The sequence below is a fragment of the Manduca sexta genome, chromosome 12 (genome assembly GCF_014839805.1).
Source record: "Manduca sexta isolate Smith_Timp_Sample1 chromosome 12, JHU_Msex_v1.0, whole genome shotgun sequence".
Taxonomy (NCBI): domain Eukaryota; kingdom Metazoa; phylum Arthropoda; class Insecta; order Lepidoptera; family Sphingidae; genus Manduca; species Manduca sexta.
This window is the reverse complement of record NC_051126.1, coordinates 3665206-3687392: the sequence shown is the minus strand read 5'-3', so window position 1 is coordinate 3687392 and position 22187 is coordinate 3665206. Positions and strand designations below refer to the sequence as shown.

Below are 22187 nucleotides of genomic sequence, written 5' to 3'. Positions count from 1 at the left end.
GTTTTGAAAAATGGTCCGGTATTGCGACCCCTAGTAGGTACCATAAGCAATGGCAGCCTTAGGGGGCGCAAAGCCCCGGTAGGTGAATGAAACAAATCGCCATGCTTTGTTGGACAGGATTATGACCCAAAAATTCTTTACTTACCTACAAATTTGTCCGCGACGTATTGTACATAATATTTACATTCATCCACGAAAATGTAATGGGAAATAATATAGCATGCATGTGGGACATGCAGAATGACATGTCCAACATTTTGCGGCACGATTTTACAAATTAAGTAAGTATAGCAAAACGGAATCACATCTGGCACTTGGACATAATCCGTAAAATGCGGGACGATAGGTCACTTTAGGCGAGAATATATTATGCAGTAATCATCACATCATTCAGTTGAAATAAAAAACAAAAACTAATATATACTTAGTTGAATCTACCTAGAAACACTCTACGTCGCTTTGTGTAGGTACTTATTTACAAAGTTAATGTAATCACTTAGCTAACTTATTTACTTAGATAACGATGTAAGAGATTGAGTGTCTTGAGTCTTGAGCCAATCAATAAAACCGTCGTTACCTCCTAATATTGAACTTATTAATTTATATTATAATCCAAGCGGCAGATGCATAGCTTATCCAGTCTAGGCCAGTTTATTTAAGGGCTAGTTGATAGCAGGTTACCTAGTTATTAGACGAAGTCCATAAAAAAATATGAAATAAAATCCCTAAAGAAGCCAGAGCTTCAATAACTAACATGCAACTACTATTATAGTATCTACTATTGATAATAATATAAAAATAACTGATGATTTTCATCATGATTCCAGTTACAAAATTTATATGGCAACTTGCTTTTTGTTTGTGATTATTTCAAGGACTAAATAAAATTTAAAAGCAGCTGCAATTACCCTAAATGGAACCCTAACAATATAAAACATTCAAAGCATGTATCCGGCGTGGTAAGTAGCACTCGCAGTAGGCACACAAGTACATTGAATACTGGCTGTGACACTCGCGCGTTGCTAATGTTCTAAGGCTATTGTCTTCGCCCTGCCTTATTTCCCATGAGTGAACCGCAATTTTGAGGTCACGATTTTTTTGTACCTGCGTGATGTAATGCTTTACGTTTTAATAAAGTCAGTCTCACCTGATGTGCGTGTTTTGTTTCGTTATATTTAATAACTCAAAATATTTAAATTAATTAGACAAGTGATTTCTAACTATCGAGACATTTTTATCTTCAAGTTCTCCAGCGGCAATTTTAAAAGTAGTTCCAGATCAAGCGCATTCTGAACAACACAAGTTATCAAGACACCGTGAACTTTGTGAAACATAGATACGGCCGCCCGGCACACGCCACACAGACGCACCGCGCAGTTTAGTTACGTGTTTGCACGGAATCAGTTCAGTGCTGTCTATTTATGAAGTTAACCTCACTTGTGAATCACCGTAGTAAACAGTTGATTATTGGTGAGTTTATATGTAGGTACCTACCTACGTTTTTATATTGAATGGTACCTACATAGTGAAATATAAGCGTTGTTGGGTATCTATACCCTGATATTAAATGGAGGTAAACAAAAATCGATAAGAAAAATGGGTACATCGTACAAAACACAATATGGATAGTTGTTTAGTCGCCTGCGGGTGTGATGATTACGAAGGGATAACAAAATCTGACTTGGATCGATACACGGATAAGATAGAAAACTTGATGAACGATGACAAGGGCAGAAAATTGTTTAGAAATTTTATGTACACCTCAAAAATGAAAGATGGGCGGCGAACATTGAAATTTTGGGAGGATGTAGAGAGATTACTTGGATACAAGGAGACTGAAGAAAGTACGTCATACAATAGTTACCTTAGAGATATAGACCGTTTAATCGATGATGCAGAAAGAATAGAAGAACTAGATTTTGCAACCATGGAAAAACTGACTATTGCGCGAGACACGGAAAATAAAGAGGAAATTACAGAAATATTAAAGATCCTTAAAATAGAAGCCACCAAAGCGCTAAGGCGAGAATATAGCGCTTTTAGAAGACATTTTGTAGCTGCAAAATGAAGCATTTTACAGTACTGTGTGCTTTGTGTTCAATATTAGGCGTTTTAAATTTCGCGCCGATTGCACCTGCTGCAAGTAGATTTTTTAAAAGATCACAAATAAACTGCGAAAATGTAAATTCTTTGCTTATTACTTAATTCACGTGTTTTAAAAGTTAATTCAGATTAGAAAGCATACTTCATGTTAATTATTTATTATTTATAATCTTTTCGGCAGTTCAAATGTTTCTACCTATCATTTTGTATGCGACTTATTTGGGGCCGTCCTGATTTTGATTTATTATGTATAAAGACTACTTAAATTACTCTTTAATTTTATTTAAATTTTTACTAAGTATAGCAATGTGAATGCTTGTAAAGACAGAGTGAGAAATAAATTTATTTTAATGTTTAAATTATTTTATTTGTACTGTACATACCTGTGTCCATGTATGCCATACGCGGGTACGTCATTAAATTTCAAGTAGGTACTTAAGTACTTACCTACTAAAAGTTTTTAGTTTCTCTAGAGATAGGTACCCATACATTGCCAATGAGCACCCCGAGTATTCCAATTTGATGAATAGGATTACCATTACCGGTGTAATTACTGGCCATATTTATCATTTGATATCTCGGTATAGGGAGGGTAGTCAGATTTCTAGGTAGTTTTACTATGAAGTAGCTGTGTACCTATGACCAGTAGTAACCAGCATGAAGGCGTATTGGTTCAGTTGACCGTCAGGCGTATACCGCGCACACGGTTCCGTCTAAATGCATATGCCGAAGTTTGATATCTCAACATATAAAGGGCCTAAAATGCTGAAACTTAAATACCTCTTTCATTCCATTCTATTGTTTATTCATAATAGTAACCGATCATAATATTGTAAGCAGGACTGTAACTTGCGCATTGACGCGATTATTCGCGGTATAAGGATCTCACGATATGATGGTAATGTCAAACTGGTTTGTTTTTGTATTCAAATACAAAAACTTTGGTTGCGCTGCGTTAGAATGGTTCACAGGCTAAGTATGTCGCCAAGAAGTTTACTCATTTGGATCTCTTTATTTTTAAAATAACTTATGACTTCATATCCACTTCCGGATTCCGTTGACAACTGTATGAAACAGGCACAATACTTTTATTAGGCAAAATATTTTTATAGGCAGTTTCAACAAACATGTTACCTGTGAGTGTAACATAATCATTCAAACATTAAATGTAATGTTACTCATAAGATTTTATACACTAATATCAATTTGATCATTAATACACTGTAGATATTCAGATATATTTCGATTTTCGGAAGTTCTCGAGAAGCCATTAACCGAAGGACATAGCAATGAATACTGTACTTGTCAATGTAGAATCGTGATTTACACATTAAACAGCACAAATTAGCACTAGAGTACCACTATGATGCGTGACAAATGAAATAAGAACATATCCACCTTTATTGCATTACTTAAAATTAATTACATTATATTCCATACATTTGAGATTAATTCCATAAAATCTTATCACATGAGTCCATGTCTCTGTATTGCCTACGTGTTTAAAATTAATAGAATAAAATCACTGATACATTCAATATTACTTTGTATCACCATTTTAGTTACAGTACAATAGTACATAACTAAAATGTCCTTTACTTCTAGGTTTTCTTCCACGAGTAGTACATCTCCAGTGGCTTGTTGACCTGTAAGATAACAAAACAAACTTTTGATTTATTTGAGAATATAATTTTATACAATTTCTTAGAAACAAAGTACAACACTAGAACAGTTTTTTTTAAAGGCATTCTTATTTTTAACAACTGGTATGAAATTAATATAATTACTGAAATATAAATACTAGTGATGTAACGAATGTAATTTTTTGAACATTCGCGAATGCGAATGCGAATATCTGCTACCGACATTCGCGAATGCGAATGTTTAGTTTTTGTTCAAATTTGGCGCCAATTTTCTATGGCTAAATAGTTAAATAATTGGTAGGTTTTAAGAAAGAGTTATAGTTTATTGTAGAAGAATATTGTTTTTAGTTTATTTAATATATTCTTTAGATATTTATTCAAGATGATAATTATCTAAACATTAAAAGTTATGTAAAGACTGATAAAAAATTATAGAAGAATTTGTTTTGTTTCTTTCAAATGCTTTTAATTTCTTACTTGCTATTGTGTTACAAGTTCTAATGAGAATTGAATTTTTAAGCTTTATTAAAGTAAACGAAATAATTTTGTGTTGACCTCAGAGCGCTGCCGTACTGCACATGCAGTAGAACTATGCCACCGAGGCAGTCTCCTATTATCTTCAAATCTTTTTTTTTCTGATAATGACATTCGCAAAACATTCGCAGAAATTTTGCGAATGCGAATGCGAATATCCAAAAATATGCGAATATTCGCGAATGCGAATGCGAATATTCGTTACATCACTAATAAATACTATTCCAAGTAAAACCAGCTTTGAAATCAATACCAGCAGGGGCATGATTCTCTACGACAATGTCGAACTTGTAACACGGCGTGTTTCGTTAACTTCGTGTTATGACTGTGTAAGAGTATTCTGGATGCTAATTTGACATTTCATAAACACGATGAGGTGTGACACATCCGCCTTATGGGCATGTTACGAATTGTCAAAATAACGTGCGGCAATCCAGCGCGTCTATGCGCGTTTAGACAAATTAATTATTTAGATACAACGACTGTATAATTTCTATTGACGATAGTATCCTCTTTACATCGTGAAAACTCAAATATAATATTCTACCTTATCAGAAACAAAACAAACATAAATCCTAAATGATCGAATTAATATTCAAACCTATGTTTTTGTATCTTGATAGTCAAATTTGTGTTATGGGCTCAGCGGTGAAAAATAAGCTACTTTACTACTGGCAACCCGACTTTTGACAACAATTGAGGTCAATCAAGTTTATTTTTATTACTTCGATGTAATATTTCTATTAGTAAATAGATAGGCCAAACAAATATAAAACACTAATGAAGGTATCTTTTTAAACAATGTTTTCTTAATTATGTACATTACAATTAATACTATGTAGTTTCTTTGTGGTGAAAGTTTTGTACCTTTAAAGTTTGATAACAATAAAGATTATTGAAGAATTTTTTACTAGTTATACATTATTGTTGTTATAAGTAATTGGTAGAGGTCTTAATCAAGGGCTTAGCCAGCTTTAAATTAAATATCAAAATCTTCTAAATGTGAATATCGATCCAGGGAACAAAGCAAAAATTTCATGTAGGTAATCCCAATAATTTTACACAATTACAAACAAAAGTATGTAATCATGTTAAATCTAAAATTGTTTGTACAAACACTTTCTTTTTTATTTTAGGAGACCAAAGGCATCTTACATTGAATACTAATGTTAACAAAACTGATAATATCAAATGTAATAATAAAATAATTTCTTTTACAGGATAGTGAATGTAATGCAAGATATTCCAAATAAATAATAGTAAAATATACTCAGTTTTAACAACATATTATTTTTTGTTTTATTTTTATTTGTTGTTCAGTCTTAGATAACATAATATACTTAAGTAAAATTTCTATACATGAGTTTGAATGTTTGTTAATTAATCAGTTTCACCTTAATAACTAAATGAATGTGTATGAAATATGGTACTCAGACAGTGAGCTGTGGATAGAATAGAGTACTTTTTATTCCAAAAGATTAATGCCGGTTGAGCGGCAAATAGAAATTACTAGGTAATAGAGCTATAATTTTTAAAAATAACGTTTAATAGGCAATATACACTTATTTTAATTATTGGTGGTAAGTCTGTTATATGTGAGTGTCTGTCTTAATAGTTATAAGGTGTCTACGGCAATGTCTATTTCTATAGCCAAGTTAAACTGTGTCCATGCACTGATGTGTACCAGTTTAGAGGAAATTGTAACTAGCGTAATTACTTTATAAGACCTAAAATCTTTGTCTCATTCTGAAAACCTACTGTGGAACGTCACATAGTGCTTTACAATTCAAAGTTCCGGATGGCATTGTAACTGTTTATGGGCGGTCGTATCGCTTATCATCAGGTAAACGGCATCCTCGTCACATTATTTAACTAAATAAAAAAGAATTTGAGTTAATGCCTTGTCGATTTTGCAACAAATTTTATAATGGAAGGTCCGTAGAATTCCTATTAATATACGTTGTTAGCGCTAATTTAACATAAACTGCATAAGCACAACAGCATTTACTATTATTCATATAACAGCATTCGTGTAAAATCTTCAGTAGCATTCAATATATCAATTCAATTCAATTTTTAAAATGTGGCTTTAGTAAACAAATCAAGTAAATAAGTCAATGACATTGACATTTGACAATAATTTTGAAGTTATATTTTTTCGTTTGAAAACAATCACAATCTACAGAAATTTCTTTAAATTATTTTTATATTCCTTTCATGTTTCTTACATTTAAGTATATACAAAAATGGGATTAAATAAAGTTTGGCAGTGATTTATTCGAGTTACATCATTTAATATCACGAATACAAACAAAAAAGCCTTTTCAAAAACCGATACTTGCCGATTCGAGGGAATGAAAGATTTCTGAACGCATTAACACATCGTAATATAAAAAATATTAAGCATAGACAACCTATCGTATGGCATACACAATACCTATTTATCAATTACACATCGTGGCGCGTGTATGAAACGCGTTTATGTTTAGAGCTTGTTTTGACAACACGCGTTTACGGTGTGTTATCGCGAGTAGCATAGGGAATCAACCTACAGGTAATAATACTACGCCAACTTGATAACATCAACTTTGCACTAGAGATATTTAAAGATAATAAGAACTTTCATAATACTAAATCTTTCTTAAATAGCGTTTTGTGTAAAAAAAACTTCTTCAGTTGTCGTCAATGTGAGCTTATAAAGGAATAAAAAAGGTTTTTGAATTAAAACAGACATTGGGCACAATTGAGTTAGCTGTTTTCTTTGCTGGTATTGAAATGAATGAGTAATTTATCAGATTACCTTCCAGAACTTGTCATTAATTTGTCTGAGCGTTTGGGAACCAGCCAGCGGTACAAACTGGCCCGGTGATGGTGCCACATAAATGCAGAAGTTGAGAAGCCGATACGCTTCAGGTAACTCGGCATCTAGGTCTAATGTGAGTCGCATCGCCAAATACTTGCTCAGGTGATCAACTGGAAAATACAAAATATTTTGGGTTAAATAAACAGTGTTAAACATTAGCACAATTTCTTTAGGACTATTTTATATGGGTAAAAAATAAATACAAGTATAATAAACTAATATTGTAATTAATACAAATGTCCACTACTAGAATATATCTATTTATAAACATTTTCATGGCAAGCAGATGAAGAATTAAAGCCATCTAACAAGTGTAATAAAACTTCTATCTGTGCATTTTCATGGTGATTGATACTCAAATATAATATTGATATAATAATATTGATCTACAATCAAACATTTTCGGAACATTGTTTAGATTGTATTGTACTTATCATGGTAATTAGAAAAAAGCACAAAAAAAAACAGTAGATTTACGCATTCTTACCAGAAGCATTAGCCGTCGTTTTTAAGTAACGCACAGAGCTGTCGCGCAGTGCTCTCATGAGTTGGTTGTCACCTGTCATCTCTGTGGGGTGAGGCTTGAAGACCAGCTCTATCTCATTGGGGTTCAATGGTTCCCCTTCACCTTCTGTATCCATCGAGTTTTCTCCTTCAGTTCTGAAAACATTTTAATGCATGTCATAAGATATATAATCTATTTATTTTGTCCATTCTACATACATTTTGATAGAGCAATTAGTTTTATTTTGTAAAAATATTGAAAAATATGAATAAGCACTTTTTTATTTGGATTTGTAAATAGAAACAAGTTTTTATTAATAAAATCCAAATACAAAAATGTCAAGACATATTAATTATTTCTTGCTACACATTAGTTAATAATATATTGTGATTTTGTTATTAAAGATAAATTACTCATGAATAACTCGTAAATTTTAAGTGACCAGTACCAACAGAGTTATTAAGTTTATAATAACTGCTATTGGGTTTATAGTGAAATAATTGCAAGAAGATAATTGCATAATATATGTAAACTCTAACATATTTCGCGAGTATGTTACTACAGTTACATTATTGAACAAAATGAAATAAAATATTATAGAGGTGCAGAATTATGGTAAGGGAACATCTTTAAATTGTGTCACTAAATGTCTCTGAAGTATTTTCTTTTGCTATTCATAAAAAACTATGTTAACACTTTACACGGACTTTTTTTTCTACATTTAAAAACAATTATTTCACACATTTTTTTGTTTCGAGAATCACAAGATAGTGTGGACTGTAAACATAAATTTTACATAAACAACCATAAATAGATTACAATGACATCTTTGTAAAGAAAAAATTCTTGTTAATATTTACATTTTGATTGCAACATGATATGTGTGAATTTGAAAACTAACATAAAAAGTACCTAGATAGTACATTTCTAAATGTATTCTCAACCTTGAAATTGCGGGTGTTTTGGCTTGTAGAAATCACAAAGTACTGATACTTTCATGTATATATGTCATCTGAATGATGACCCCTCCCCCCACGTTACTGGGTTAAGCAATAAAAAAAACAATATCTATATATTAATATGTGAAGCAAATCTTTGTACCCTCTTTGTGTGTAAAATACATGGATTGAGGAGTATTTGCCATGGTTAAAGTTTATATGAAGAAGGAATGCAGAAAGGTCATATAAAAATATTAGCTTTGTGCACTCATATATAAAAATATAATATGCATAAGGATAACAATAAATTATCAAAAAAAAATTTACACACACTACCTTACCTTGGGCACATGTATATTCTTTTGATTATGTCTGTGGTCAGAGATTAATAATATTTGTGTTATGTCTATCGTCATCTATATTATATTACTATTAGTATTATCATATCATTAGTGTTTTAAAACATTTTTTGTAAGGCCATTGCTTTATTCAACGCTCAACAGTTACAGACAATATTTAGTGCCAAAATTTTACCATGACTATTCCTACTTTGACGTCAGCACAATCTTAATTGTATTGAATTACTATGTGAAGAGAAAACACTGTACCCCTTTTTAAGCACATTGTGCAGAGTTTTAATCATAATTAAAGTTCATATAGAGAATAGAAGAAAAATAAATTTCATGAATGTGTGTTACAAATATATTAAATTCAGTGGTCAAATGTCGGCCATTGAATGACTACTAGTTAATAATCATAATAATATACACACCTGCCATCACTGGATTCACTTTCTTCACTCCTTTCTGATGTTAGAATAGATTTTGCCCTCTTAGTGGTGCTTGTGTTTTTTGATATTGAGCTCACGTTCGACGGCACCGGTGAGGGAGTACTCCGCACTGACGCTGGGTTTGATGTGGACTGACCTGATGCTGCAGGATTGTTGGCAGAAGGACCAGTTTCTTTTGGAGCCGACGTACTGCCACCGTTTTGAGGCGTCTCAGAATTACCGTTCGTGTTGGACGTATTACTGTTATCTTCCTGGTTTTTTCGTGACCTCTGGGGTCTGTTCTGTGATTGCAACTTTATCCCTTCAGTGATAGAGTTAACCAATGATGCTTGAGAATGTGACATGCTCAGTTTGGCCAGCACGCGCTCCTGGTGAGCTTCATATTCGTCTCTACTTGGATATATTTTAGAAATAAGCAAATCGAAGTTCGGGTCTGGTCGGAGCGAACGCTTTGACACAAGTTTCTTGCGACACGTAGGACATTCTTTATTGCCTGATCGTAGAGCTGTAATTATACAGTCATTGCAGAACCTGTGAAGGCACTCTTTCGTTGTCATCGTCTTCTTCAGCATATCCAAACAAATTGGACACATCAGTTCGCTGTGCAAACTCCGAGGGGACACAGCTATTTCGGTCGCATCCGTAATCACTTCTTGCGGTGTTCGATGTAATTCGTACAGGGAAAGTTCCCATGTTTTATTTTGCGAAGGTTCTGTTGACGACATTTTGGCACACAACAAAATCTAATAAATAAATCTGGCATCCGAAATGACAGCCGCAACCACCATGTTGATTGCACGAATAGTGTTGTCGACAACTTGAAAGTATCGCATAATTTTAAGACGTTTATTAGATAAATTATCAAAGAAAATAGTGAAAAATTAAATTATTATAAATAAAATAAAATCTTTTATGCGTTATAATCAATACATGATTTTTATATTTGGTCCCTGTAAATTCATGCTATAAAACTACGAACATAGTTCAACCAATTTTAGATAGATGGTGTAACATTCGTTAAAGTCCATTTATTGTACAAATTTTAATTTCAAATTTAGGCTTTGACATTGAAATTTCACTAATAAAAATCTTTATGTTCCAAAACCTTCGCCAACACTCGCAGGGTAGGATATAGAGTAAGTAATATATTATGTAAAAATAGCTCATAGAATAAGTAATATATTGGGTAGCGTGAGGTGAAGGCTAGCAGGCGCGTAGTATGTATGTACACCAAGGAATTAAAACAAATTTTACGGGTTCGATTTCCGAGACAAAATAATTATATTATATTTACAAAATACCGCTTCTTTGTTGAACTAATCAAATTTAGGAAAGGGCACCAGAAGTCAGAATTCGAAAATATTAAAAAGCCAATGTTGATTTTTATAAAAAAAAAATATTATGGTCTCTCTTGCATAGTATATGGAAAATTAATAAGTATTCGCGACGATTTGTCGTCGACACAAGTTGATAAAAAGATTCCTCTTTATAATCATGATATCCCATCCTCTCCTAGTGGCCGTCCTTAACCGAGGTTCGTAACCCGTTAGTGAATTGTCCTCAGCATGAACACTTAATTTTCAAGGGTTGCAAGTGCCTGAAGCGCTTACCCAAAAGTCCGGTGTGTTTGTAAAAGCCGACCCTTGTTAGGCTAACAAACGTATGTCATGACTAAAAAAAGACTCCTAATGTAAACAATAAATTATTAACGTTTATAAAAAAAAAACAAGTTTATGATTAAAACAGTTAATTTTTACTCATATGATTGTACCAGTACCGTAATTTTAAACAAATTCAAAAACGTAACTATTTTATGTTTAGTTAGTAACAATATGTAGAACCTACATTTCGTTCTTTATCTCTTAGTTTCCTACTCATCGTGACCAAGGATAAATCAGCATTCGTTAGCATGCCCGTATAGCATGAGAACTGGCCCACCCACGATGAGTCTCAATTTATTTGAATATATTGGATCCAAATGAAAATCCTTTTTAGATAGAAACCTAGGGACATCTTTGTGAGGCTAATGATGACTAAAAAAGGAAATTTTATGGACTGAAGAAATTATTTATCTGGAATGCTACTTAGATTAATTATTTATTTTATTAAATAAAAACAACAAGGTGTTCATTTAAATTGTCAATGTTTATTAAAAAATATAAATAGTTAACAATAATTTAAACATTTTGTCATAGCATTCAATTGTTTTAGCACTAAATTGAGGGCTAAGTATAAAGTCTATCAAAATAAACAGAACATCTCGGTAATTTTCGACATATTATAATCAATATAATTATTTACTTGTATGCATATTATGAATACACCTATTATTTACATTATTTCAATAGAGGTGTATAATTCCGTTTACAATCTAGTTGTCATCTGTAACTATAAGCCCGTCAGATAAACTTTATTCTGCTATGGATCCGACGGTAATAGTTAAGATGGTTTATTATAATCAACCACAATTGAGTAGCTGTAAAGATAATTCGTATGTTATTGTTGGGAGTAATGTTGTGGACTACTGAATATTAGGTAGGTAGTTAAACCATAATATTCAGTTTTAGTATGTGAAAACGTAGCTTTTTCGGCTCGCAAATTCCCGAGAAGCCATCTAAGTGGCGGTAGACTAGCACCTCTTCTATTACTTCGCAGGTCTTAAAATAATCGGACTAGAAGATCCTGACTGCACAGGAACTAAGTACATATTTCCATTTTGACTCGGATACAGATTGCCATTTTGGTTAGTATTGGGACTTTGACCGTTCAAGACTAATGTGTAAACTGTGCCCTGGTTTGCACTCGGCTGACCGTTGGTATAACCTCCTTGGTTGTTAGAAGGAACTGCAACCAGGACTTGAGTAGGTTTCTCGCCCTGGCCATTCTGTAGAACGAAGCTTTGTCCTGGCTGTAAGTATAACGGTTGACTCGGCTGTTGCGGAACCACTGTCGGATTATTTTGTGAAGGTTGTTGCACAAGGATAATCGGTTTGCCAGATTGTGGCTGGTTTCCCTGGACAGTGTCACTTGGAATCAATACAAATTGTCCTTGTTGCGTACCTTGATTTACTGCCTGTCCAGATTGTAGTATTATTGGTTGGTTGTTCGTATTAGGTTGTGGAGTTAATACTAGGGGGCTGTTGGTTTTAGGCGCATTATTGTCCTTACCATTTACTTGGACATTGACTGTCGTGTCAGATGGGTTTGTGTTTAAAGACTGGTTCGGTAATTTGATAACATTCTGTTCCTGGTTGTTTGAACTTGGCGTTGATATTGGTGGTTGATTAGTTTTTGGTTGTAGTTGGTTTTGGAAGGAATTCCACGAGTCTGCGGGGATGAAAAAGCCGGAGAGGTCTTGATCTTTATTCTTCGTGATCGTGTCGTTTGGTACCGGCGAGCCTTGAGTAACGGCTACAAGCGATAAAGCGATCTGTGGAAAAAAAAACTATAATTAGTAATTTTACTTGAAAAAGAAAAAGGTGAGTTTGCTGCTTTATAACTATTATCATTTTTAATATAGTTAATATTATTGATAGTGATGATCGAACCGTCAAAGTAAATTGATGAGCCCTATCGAATAGAAAGGGCTCAGTGGCCTTTCACAGTTCACGAACTTTTCAATTTAGACTTTCGCTTTAAAATATCTCTCTGAATCCAATTAAAGTAATTAAAGTGAAAATTAGGTTGGGGTTTAGTTAATATTTTATCCAAAGATAGTTTTGCAAATAATTATTTATGAAATTCACGAATAAAATAATTTAAGAGACTGCCACTATTTTGGAGACGGCCAGAATAATATAATTGCCTAAATAAAAATACGTATTTATTTTGAATAATTAATACAAAATATTATATTGTTATTATATTTTAATGAATGCGTGGAATTGAAATAGAAATGCCATCAGCTTTTGTGTTTTAAAAAATGTAGTACTTCCAATTATAACTTACCAAAATATATGTTTCCATTGTCACAGTCAGATAAATTATAACAACAGTTCAGTGTGTTTGTGTTTTTATATTTTAAATATTATCATCACCTCTAATGAATTTTAATGACTTATCCAATTGTCTTTCCCCATTACGGCATTTGGTAATTAATAATAACGTGAATTCTATTATTAAATGATTATTAAGTGAACAGTCTAACGTATGCTTAGACAATATCAGTAGATTGTTTCGTTCAGTTTTTTTTTTCGTAGGGGCACTGGAAACTGCATCTGATGGTAAGAAGAGACAAGGTACAGTATCGATTGACGCAATGACGAGAGCTAATTAAAATTATTCCTCGTTAATCGATACAATTATGCCGGCCTGTTCTAAACCGGGTATAGGGGTCGGAATAAAACTAACTTTCGGGTTCAATCGCGTTTTTTTTTAATTTTTATTTTCTCTTGACGTTTGCAAGACTGCAGCCTCACATCATGGGACTGACTAAGTAGGTTTTAGAAACTTCGGGAGATAATTAAAATATAAAAGAACCGTGATAAAAATTGAAAAGTAGTTTTAATTCGATGTCAAACATTCGCGTAAACATAAGAAATCATCACAGATATAGGCGCCTACAGCCTACACAGGCTGGAGGAACGCGACATAAGTGGGCCACTATAGAGAGTTTTACACTTTGTGTACGTTGGGATAGACTAGTTCGGTAAGGAACAGACTGCCGATACGAATGTCAGCAGGTTCAAATCCCATAGGCACACACTTCTGATTTTTCAAAAAAATTATGCGTGTATTCTTTGTGAATGATCGCTTCCTTTAACTTTGAGGGAAAACATTGTGAGGAATCAGGAAACCTGCATACCTGAGAAATTCTCTGTAGGAATTTTGAGGGTGTGTGTAGTTTATCAATCCGCAACAAGGCCAGCGTGGTGGACTTAGGCCTAATCCCTCTCATAGTAGATGAGGTCCGTACCCAGCATTGAGACAGTATATTATACAGGGCTGATATTATTATTATTCGAGTATCTTATTACCAACAAGTACCACTAGTCCGCCGAAAAGCGAAATGAAGTGGCAGCTTTGTTGCATCTTAATCAATAAAATGGCCGAAGATACTTATTATAAAATTTCTGATTTTTCTATTAAATTACTTAATTAGACTTATTTTACTTAATTGATATAAACAGCGAGTTGATTAATGCTTATGGGAGTTGTAAACCCCAATATCTATTCTACGTCACGTTACAAGTAGAAATCAGCATTTAGATTAATAATTAAGGATATGTTTTCACCAAATATTAATATTTCATTTTTGATATTTAATTGGGTATTATCAATTAAGAGTTTGGTCATTGGGTTTTTTATAGAAAATGATTATGCTATAATGACTAGAGAATTTAGATTCGATTTTACGTATTCTTAAAGTATTGGATTTTAATGGAAGAAATAAAAAGAAATTAAATTATCTTTATGTTTAAATATAGATACAAATACACAAAATTGTTTAAATCAAATAATGATGTTTAATTTTATAAATTATTAGCATGTTGACTGTGCTTGATTCTCTAAAATTAAGAATATCGTTTTATTTGAATAAAGTTTCTTTTAATCATTTGTCTTTAATTTGTAAAAAAAATACATCGCGGAGAGAGCCAGCCTAATTAAAAATGACAATTTTGTTTGTATAAAGGTGTCAATTTGTTTCACTTTTATATTCAGTCGGGTTATTATTTATTTGGATCTTGCACTCAATATAAAATTATATTTTTTTTTATTCATTTTATGCAATTTACGACTATTATCTGATAAATGAAAAATATATTGTAATTAAAAGTAATATAATACTTTAATTCGTAGGTATTTTAAAATCTTATAATATAGACAGTAAATTTTACAACTTACTAGCTGAGATTGGAGATTCGATCCATGTTATAATTAATTATTGGAAATCACGGCATTTTAATAGCAATCAAATGGCTATTACAGACAATTTGGAACGGATATAAATGGTATACCTAATAAGCTAACCCGACGAGACGAGGAAGTTCTAAGCCTATAGACGTCATGTTTTTTACACAGAACATATAAATAAGATTCCTGTAGTCTGTGGTCTCATAAAGTAATTACTATCGATATATACTGTGTATAGAATACACGTACAAACTTTTAGCAAATTGACTTTCCATTTGGATTGTCTTTGAGATGAATGGTTGGTCATAACTCAGTAAACCATCGCAACCTGTTAAAAATGTTTGCCCCATTAACACAACATGATTGATTTGTCTAAAGAACAAAGTACATGTATTATGTTCCTCGTTTAAACTTTCTATTTAAGCAGTTGATTAAAAATGGCTGATGCTAAAGTTAATTCATTGCTTATGCTTAAGGCGTTAATTTGCCTTGACGAAATCAGATCTAGGTATTCTTCGGCAAAGTTCTGTTATGTAATTTAACATAACCAACTTGAAAAATATGGAAATAAACATTAGACATGTTTAATAGAGACCTTATTGCATGAGCTTATCAATCAACATTCTATAAATAAAGTATAACCTTCTTTGAGAAAATTAAATGCCTAGTTTACATAGACTTGTATCATGCAGTTATTTTGCATTCAATTTAGTTTTTAGCGTGTTGAATCAGGCCGAATCACATGTGGTGGTCAGGTCCACGCGCCATAACTGTTATGTTACCTATAAGAAAATTATTTGTAAGTGGAACTTTTCCGTAGCAATTAACCTTGGGCCATCGACAGAAAGTAAATAAAATAACGCGCCACGTAGAAATGTTTAATAACTCCTATTATGAGTATTAATATATGAGCAGCATTCTTTAATATATGCCTGGGTGGTGGCATGTCAATTTTCTTATAAATTATAAATAAATGGGTTTCGTGGTGTAGTGGAACAACAACAAACACAGCTTTACATAAGTTTGAAAAATCGGTTTTCACGCTCGTGTGATAAGCTAATGTACACAAAGTGGGAGTTATCGGAAAAAAATATAAATCTATTATTAGGAACCAAATCTTCATTGATTAGTCATAAGCAACGCCAAAGTCAATTTATGCGTTTGCGCAAATATCGGAACAAATGAAATGTAAGTAACGCCCACTAATCTATCTATGAATAATATTATATAAAGCTGAAGAGTTTGATAGTTTTGAAACCTTTTTTTATTGTTTTTTCACTAGTAGGAAGCTGACATTACTCCTGGATGCTATAAGCTACTTTTTATCCTGGGAAACCATTTTCCCGGAAAAACTTTTTCACGCGGAGCGACGCGCAGGCAAATTCTTATAATGGGATACTTCGGAATACTGTATGTGAGTGAATATGTAATGTTTTTTTTTTATTTTGAACGTATGAATGCTGTAATGTTAAGACACGTTGCGTGTAGGAACAGCCAATCCATATAAGGAAGGACAATGGTTTGCAAATTAATACATATCTTTTCTTGTGTGGTAGTCGTGATTGTATCTATGAGATATAATCGACTTGCAAAACGCTGGGAGGGAAAGAAACAAAGTAATTGCGATGTAATTTGTTTCGCAAAGTAACATGGAAATCATATTAGAATTTTTTAGGCGTAAGTTCACAAACATACAGTACAATAAGAAAAAATAAGCAGTTGTTTAAAATGAAGCATCGTTTATAGAGTCGTTATAGGCTACGGGTGAGAATATTTTACCGCCTCAAAAGTCCCTAAATGACTGTAGTTATTTAGTTTTATTTGTAGAACGCCAGCGCCATCTATTTTAAAAAGATGACTTAAATAAAAATATTTACCTCGAGAGCAAATAATTAGGATTGAAAGTAGCCTATATGCTAATTCCGGATGGGGTCTATCCGTATACCAAATTACATCCAAATCCAAACAACGGTTTCTGCGTTTACATGAAACAAACATTCAAACATATTTAACCACCCATTTTCACAAACTTACGCATTTCTAATATATGTATGGTTTATGTCATTTCAAAATACAATCTAATGGAGAATAAAACGGCAACTGATTAAAATTAAGAGGATCACTCCCAATCAATAGTTTGACTAAACAATTAGTGAATTAAAGATACTTGGTTATCGCATGTAATTGATTGTTAGTTGAAACACGGTTAAGAACGGTTGCCAAACGATCGGTAACATACAGGCCAACGTAGACAGCAAAAACGTGATGAAAATATCTTAAACTCAAATGCATTTTTTAACCAGATAATTCGATATGATGCCTTTAAAGTATATCGCTTCATCTCTAATTCATAAGGAATTAAATATTAAGCGGGGCAATGGACACTAGCGCGTGCAACTTTCAATTGTTTTCATAAACGAAATAGAGAAATTTACTTTCAACAATGTTTACGAGTGATGCGCAGATTGTTTTCAAAACGTGAAGATACCGTTTTATTATGCTGATTAAACTATAATCTATACTTACATTACAAATTTGAACGTAGCTTTATCTGTCTGTTGCGATTTCACGGCTAAGCCACTAAACCGATTTCGATGAAATTGGATATACACATAGTGTGATACTCTGGGTAGGACATAGACTTTTTTTCCGGAAACACTTTTTCACGCAGTTGGAGCAGCGAGCATCGTTAGTAGGTAGATATTTTTACCATTCATGATAAAAAAGTGTATATGGATGTATAATATATTATGCTTACTTTAGGAGCTAACGAATGAAACTCGTGTAACGTAATAGGCGTTGGTGGTTACTATGACGAGGATCTAGAGTACTTTAGAGAAAGACTATGGACAATTTTATACGCAAAAGAAGAAAGGAAGGAGGTAATTACAAGTTAACTTGGGTGAGAGAAATTGTTCATGTTGAGCCAACCTCTACGCTCCCACTCAGGAAAAGCGCGTAATTTCCACCTTTAAGCGGATATAATTCAATGTATTAGAATATAGACTACATGTAATGCATATTATCCTAAAAATCCACATCAGCCTTCAGGAATTATTTCATTAATCATGTTAAAGGTATATATTGTATATGTACAAGTTGCTATTATTGTTTGTTTTATAGCTTACGTCTTGTAGGTAGGCTAGACTTTCGCAGGTACCTAAGTTTCTTTAGCTCACAAGTAAACACTATTTCGCAATGTCTTCTAAACAAAGAAACAATGTAACGTTTTATCACTTTGCAAATAATTTTATGTCTTTTATTACGAACGACAAAGTGTTAGGGTTAATGACCTATACAACTGACAATTAATGCATGGAAATGTCAGGTTGTGCCAAGCGAAGTGTAGCACGCTTTGTAACTCGCTGACTGCATCATATAGTGCAGAAAATTCGACTTATGATTTTGATTTGTTTCTTTAAATGTTCATTGTTATGGTAATTGCTCGCAGATTTTTAGCGAGTGATGTATATTAAAATATGAGTAAGATTAATACAGATCTAAACTTAATTAGATGCGCACTATAATTCTTCGTTATTTAGTATTTAAATATATTCAGGAAAGTAAAGAAATTTGTAAACATAATTAATGTATTAGTCATTTTTATTTTATTTAAAAAACGCTTTCTTAATCAATTTCTTTACATGTCTTATTGATATCGATGTTTCATTGTTTATATTCATGTTACCTCACGAGAAATTGTGTATAATCTCGGTTTTACGAATTTAATTTGAATTCCATTGTTTGTGCGTCCTTCACGCTTATCAAATCGTGTAATGTCTATATCGTAGTTCCGGTTAAGCCGACGTCGACTTTGTGTGCTATCGGTCTGTAATTACCTAAAACCCGTTTGTCATACTGTATGGATGTGAGGAAATGTTAATATTAACGAAGACATACATACAAAGCAAAGATGACTTTTCTTTTCTTATTTATATCTTCTAGGTTAGAAACAAAACGCAACACCTAGGTCCTGATGTGAAATGAACAAAAACTCACCTTGTTGCGGTAAAATATAGAAATAATTTCTTGAATTGAAAGCGTTCAGTTTAAAACGTAAAAGCAAAAGTCGCGTTTTAAAGTAGGTTTATTATTGTCCTCGTCAAGTTATGATAACTAACTTTCCTCGTGGAGCGCGGTCTTTCGAATTTACATTTCGTGTGAATGCAAAGGGCATGTCTGCGAATTGTGGAAAGTGTTAATCGGCTTAGTTATGTTTCCCCTACTAATACTAATGTTGAGTGCGGGTTTACTTCGCTTATTCATTATTCCAGCTGAAAGAGCTAGCCTGTAACTTCATATGTAGAGAGTAGAGTAAGGCATGTAGAGTTCGGCACTAGCAATTTTAGTAAATATGCGAGTTGTCGATTTATTATTTCGGTAATAGACTTAACGACAGTAACATGTTTAATTTATTGAATTTATAAATGGTTGCTCATTTTAAAAACAATACAATTATATAAAAAGAAAATTTGTCGGATACGATCATTGGAACAGATTTTGAATGGAATTTAAAATCGTTAATATTAAATATTTAATTATAACTACATTTCTAGACTGCAAATAACGATATCCAACTAATGTAATAACCATGTTTGAAGAACTAGATGATTTATCATCTATTTTCCAGTTCAACAGTACTGATTTAGAATTATAGAATTTAATTGAGTTGTACCAACAGTGGGTCGCGGTTTCCACTTATTAACTGTTAGTTATGACCATAATCTGAAACGCTCGGGTCTCATTACGTCTTACACGACGTGATTAGTCAGATTATGGAAATTAGCTCTACATTTTCTAATGTGAAACGAACTATGTAAAGTACTAGGCTTAATCATCTTGCACTGAGTCACCTCTCTGCCGTTATTTCATTCTTATTATATATTTTTTTGCAAATATCAATTTTAAATTTGCTTGATGGTAAACAATCTGACTGTTGAACATTAGCCTATATATTTCGTCAAACACAATCAGTACCCTGAGCACAAATTTACCCGCTATTGTATAATTAATGTGATAGGTTCGGCTAAATAAATTTTTGTATGGATATTTGAACAGCGCTCCGGTGAGCGTATTCGGAACTAAAACGGCAGCGTGAAAATCTCGCACGTTTAAACTTCGAATAATAAATCACGTAACTATATCATAATAACGGTAAACTCAAAATGTATAAAAATGGACATAATGAATTTGTTTTTTTTACGTATATAATTAACAAACAACTATCGAGAAATACGTGAATGTTCACTTACTCGATACAAATACTATAAGATAATGCGTAAATTCCTGCTAGAGATCAGTTGTCTGCTACGTGAACCCAATAAGAAGACATGCAAAGTTCACCCATCATGCAGAGGAATTAGACAAGATAATAGCATGATATCAAAATAAGATCATAATTTTAAAAAGTAGAGAAATCTTATTCCATCTGCATGACAGCGAGACAGATACAGTACTTATACATTTATAAAACTTTTTACATTTTTTTTCAATAGTACAGCTGTGTACTGCATTGGCGACATTTTTCGAGTTGGCACCGCGCCCAGTTTGGAAGGGACGGACGGATATTAAACTACGAAAAATTGAGAAAACGACTTTTAAAATGCCTACTGGGGTAATTTTTTTCATATTGAATTTTCCATACATTAATCACACTCGTAACAAAATAAATCAGTAATGGTGACTACAGTTTAATAGAGTGCAATATTTTTAACACAAATCTGCTGATTTATCGCAATAACTAGTTTAAACCTACTTAAAATAAACGTATCCGTGAACGATGTGTGTAAATAAATAATATTATTATAAAAAATACGATATTAACTTCACGGCTCATAAATGTAAATTTAAATATATTATTTTATATCGTTAATTTATATTTTTTTGCATTTAAATGTTGAACATCAGGACTAAACGCAAATGAATCCGTCACAGTACGATTGACCGAACTAGTTAAAAAGTTTTTTACATTTTACAATAGGTATTTAAACTGATTATTTATTTTATACGGTATTTTGAAATCAGAAACTATAAACGACAGGTATGCAATACGCAGAGGGCGGTATATACATACGTAATAGGTACATATAGGTATTACTAGATTATCTTTCATATGAAAATGTGTAAATACATTGGTTTTATAGAATAAGATGTCTGCTATTATTATTAATTATTGGTAAGTAATTGTTATTTGTTTTAACGCACTAGAACTAAACATCTGATTATTACTGAAAGTTCTTATATTAATAGGTACCTAATTATTTGCTTATAACCTACAAATATAATACTCATATATATCATTATAGAGCATTTCATTCATTCTTTCTCGAGAACTATTGATTTGTATGGCATAGAAGCTAATGAAATTATTGATGCCTGGGTATAACGATTTACAATATTTTTTTCTATGGATAGTAACGAGTTTTTTAAATTCGAATTCACTGTAGTCTGGATGGTCGTGGCGTTCACTATAAGAAGACAAGCAAAGTTCACCCATAAGGCAAGGTGTTCACAGGCGCTCGATATGTTCAAACCAACAAACACAATATACACTAAACGGGGAAGGTGAGGTGCAACGAAGACACCCACTTTTCACCATGTGTGTTCCGTTCCATGATGCGAGCCTACCGTCTTCTCAAGTATTCCAGATTTTGGGCTCATATTGAGCAGGAAACCTTGATATTCCTTTGCCCGAACCGAGATACGAATAAGGGACTTCAGAGGACTGGTTGTACTGCACATGCTATACAACTACACCACTAATGCAGCTATAGATTTGTCTTTTTATATAAATAAAAAGAATTTGCGTATTCGATATTCATAATGAGTGGTTTCAGAGCGTCATGCGGACACAACACAAGTAGTTCATGCTCAATTAAATCAACATTATGCCGCATTTGAATAATTAATCGCTGTATACTAGCATATAGAAGAATATAGAGATTCATCACCATTTCTG

At 32.7% G+C, this 22187-nt stretch overlaps 2 protein-coding genes across 2 annotated transcripts; both read right to left on the bottom strand.

Moving 5' to 3' along the window:
• Positions 1-3481: 3481 nt before the first annotated feature.
• LOC115442795 (E3 ubiquitin-protein ligase RING1) lies at positions 3482-10179 on the bottom strand. The gene is made up of 4 exons (XM_030167954.2): positions 9359-10179; positions 7631-7803; positions 7081-7253; positions 3482-3749 (listed from the first exon to the last, which is right to left on the bottom strand). The coding sequence occupies exons 1-4, from the start codon at positions 10099-10101 to the stop codon at positions 3705-3707; spliced, it is 1134 nt and encodes a 377-aa protein (XP_030023814.1). The 5' UTR covers positions 10102-10179; the 3' UTR covers positions 3482-3704.
• A 1323-nt stretch (positions 10180-11502) lies between these two features.
• Positions 11503-13370, bottom strand: LOC119189121. Its single transcript, XM_037438007.1, has 2 exons — positions 13325-13370; positions 11503-12806 (listed from the first exon to the last, which is right to left on the bottom strand). Exons 1-2 carry the CDS (start codon positions 13340-13342, stop codon positions 12021-12023), a joined length of 804 nt encoding a protein of 267 aa, XP_037293904.1. The 5' UTR covers positions 13343-13370; the 3' UTR covers positions 11503-12020.
• Positions 13371-22187: the final 8817 nt, after the last annotated feature.

What these genes read in the sequence shown, in the direction of transcription:
- LOC115442795 (XM_030167954.2), bottom strand. Translation starts at nt 10,101, where the DNA reads ATGTCGTCAACAGAACCTTCGCAAAATAAAACATGGGAACTTTCCCTG. An exon ending in AACGACGGCTAATGCTTCTG is followed by an intron (nt 7,254 to 7,630) that starts GTAAGAATGCGT and finishes TGTATTTTCCAG; the next exon opens with TTGATCACCTGAGCAAGTAT. An exon ending in TTAATGACAAGTTCTGGAAG is followed by an intron (nt 3,750 to 7,080) that starts GTAATCTGATAA and finishes GTTATCTTACAG; the next exon opens with GTCAACAAGCCACTGGAGAT.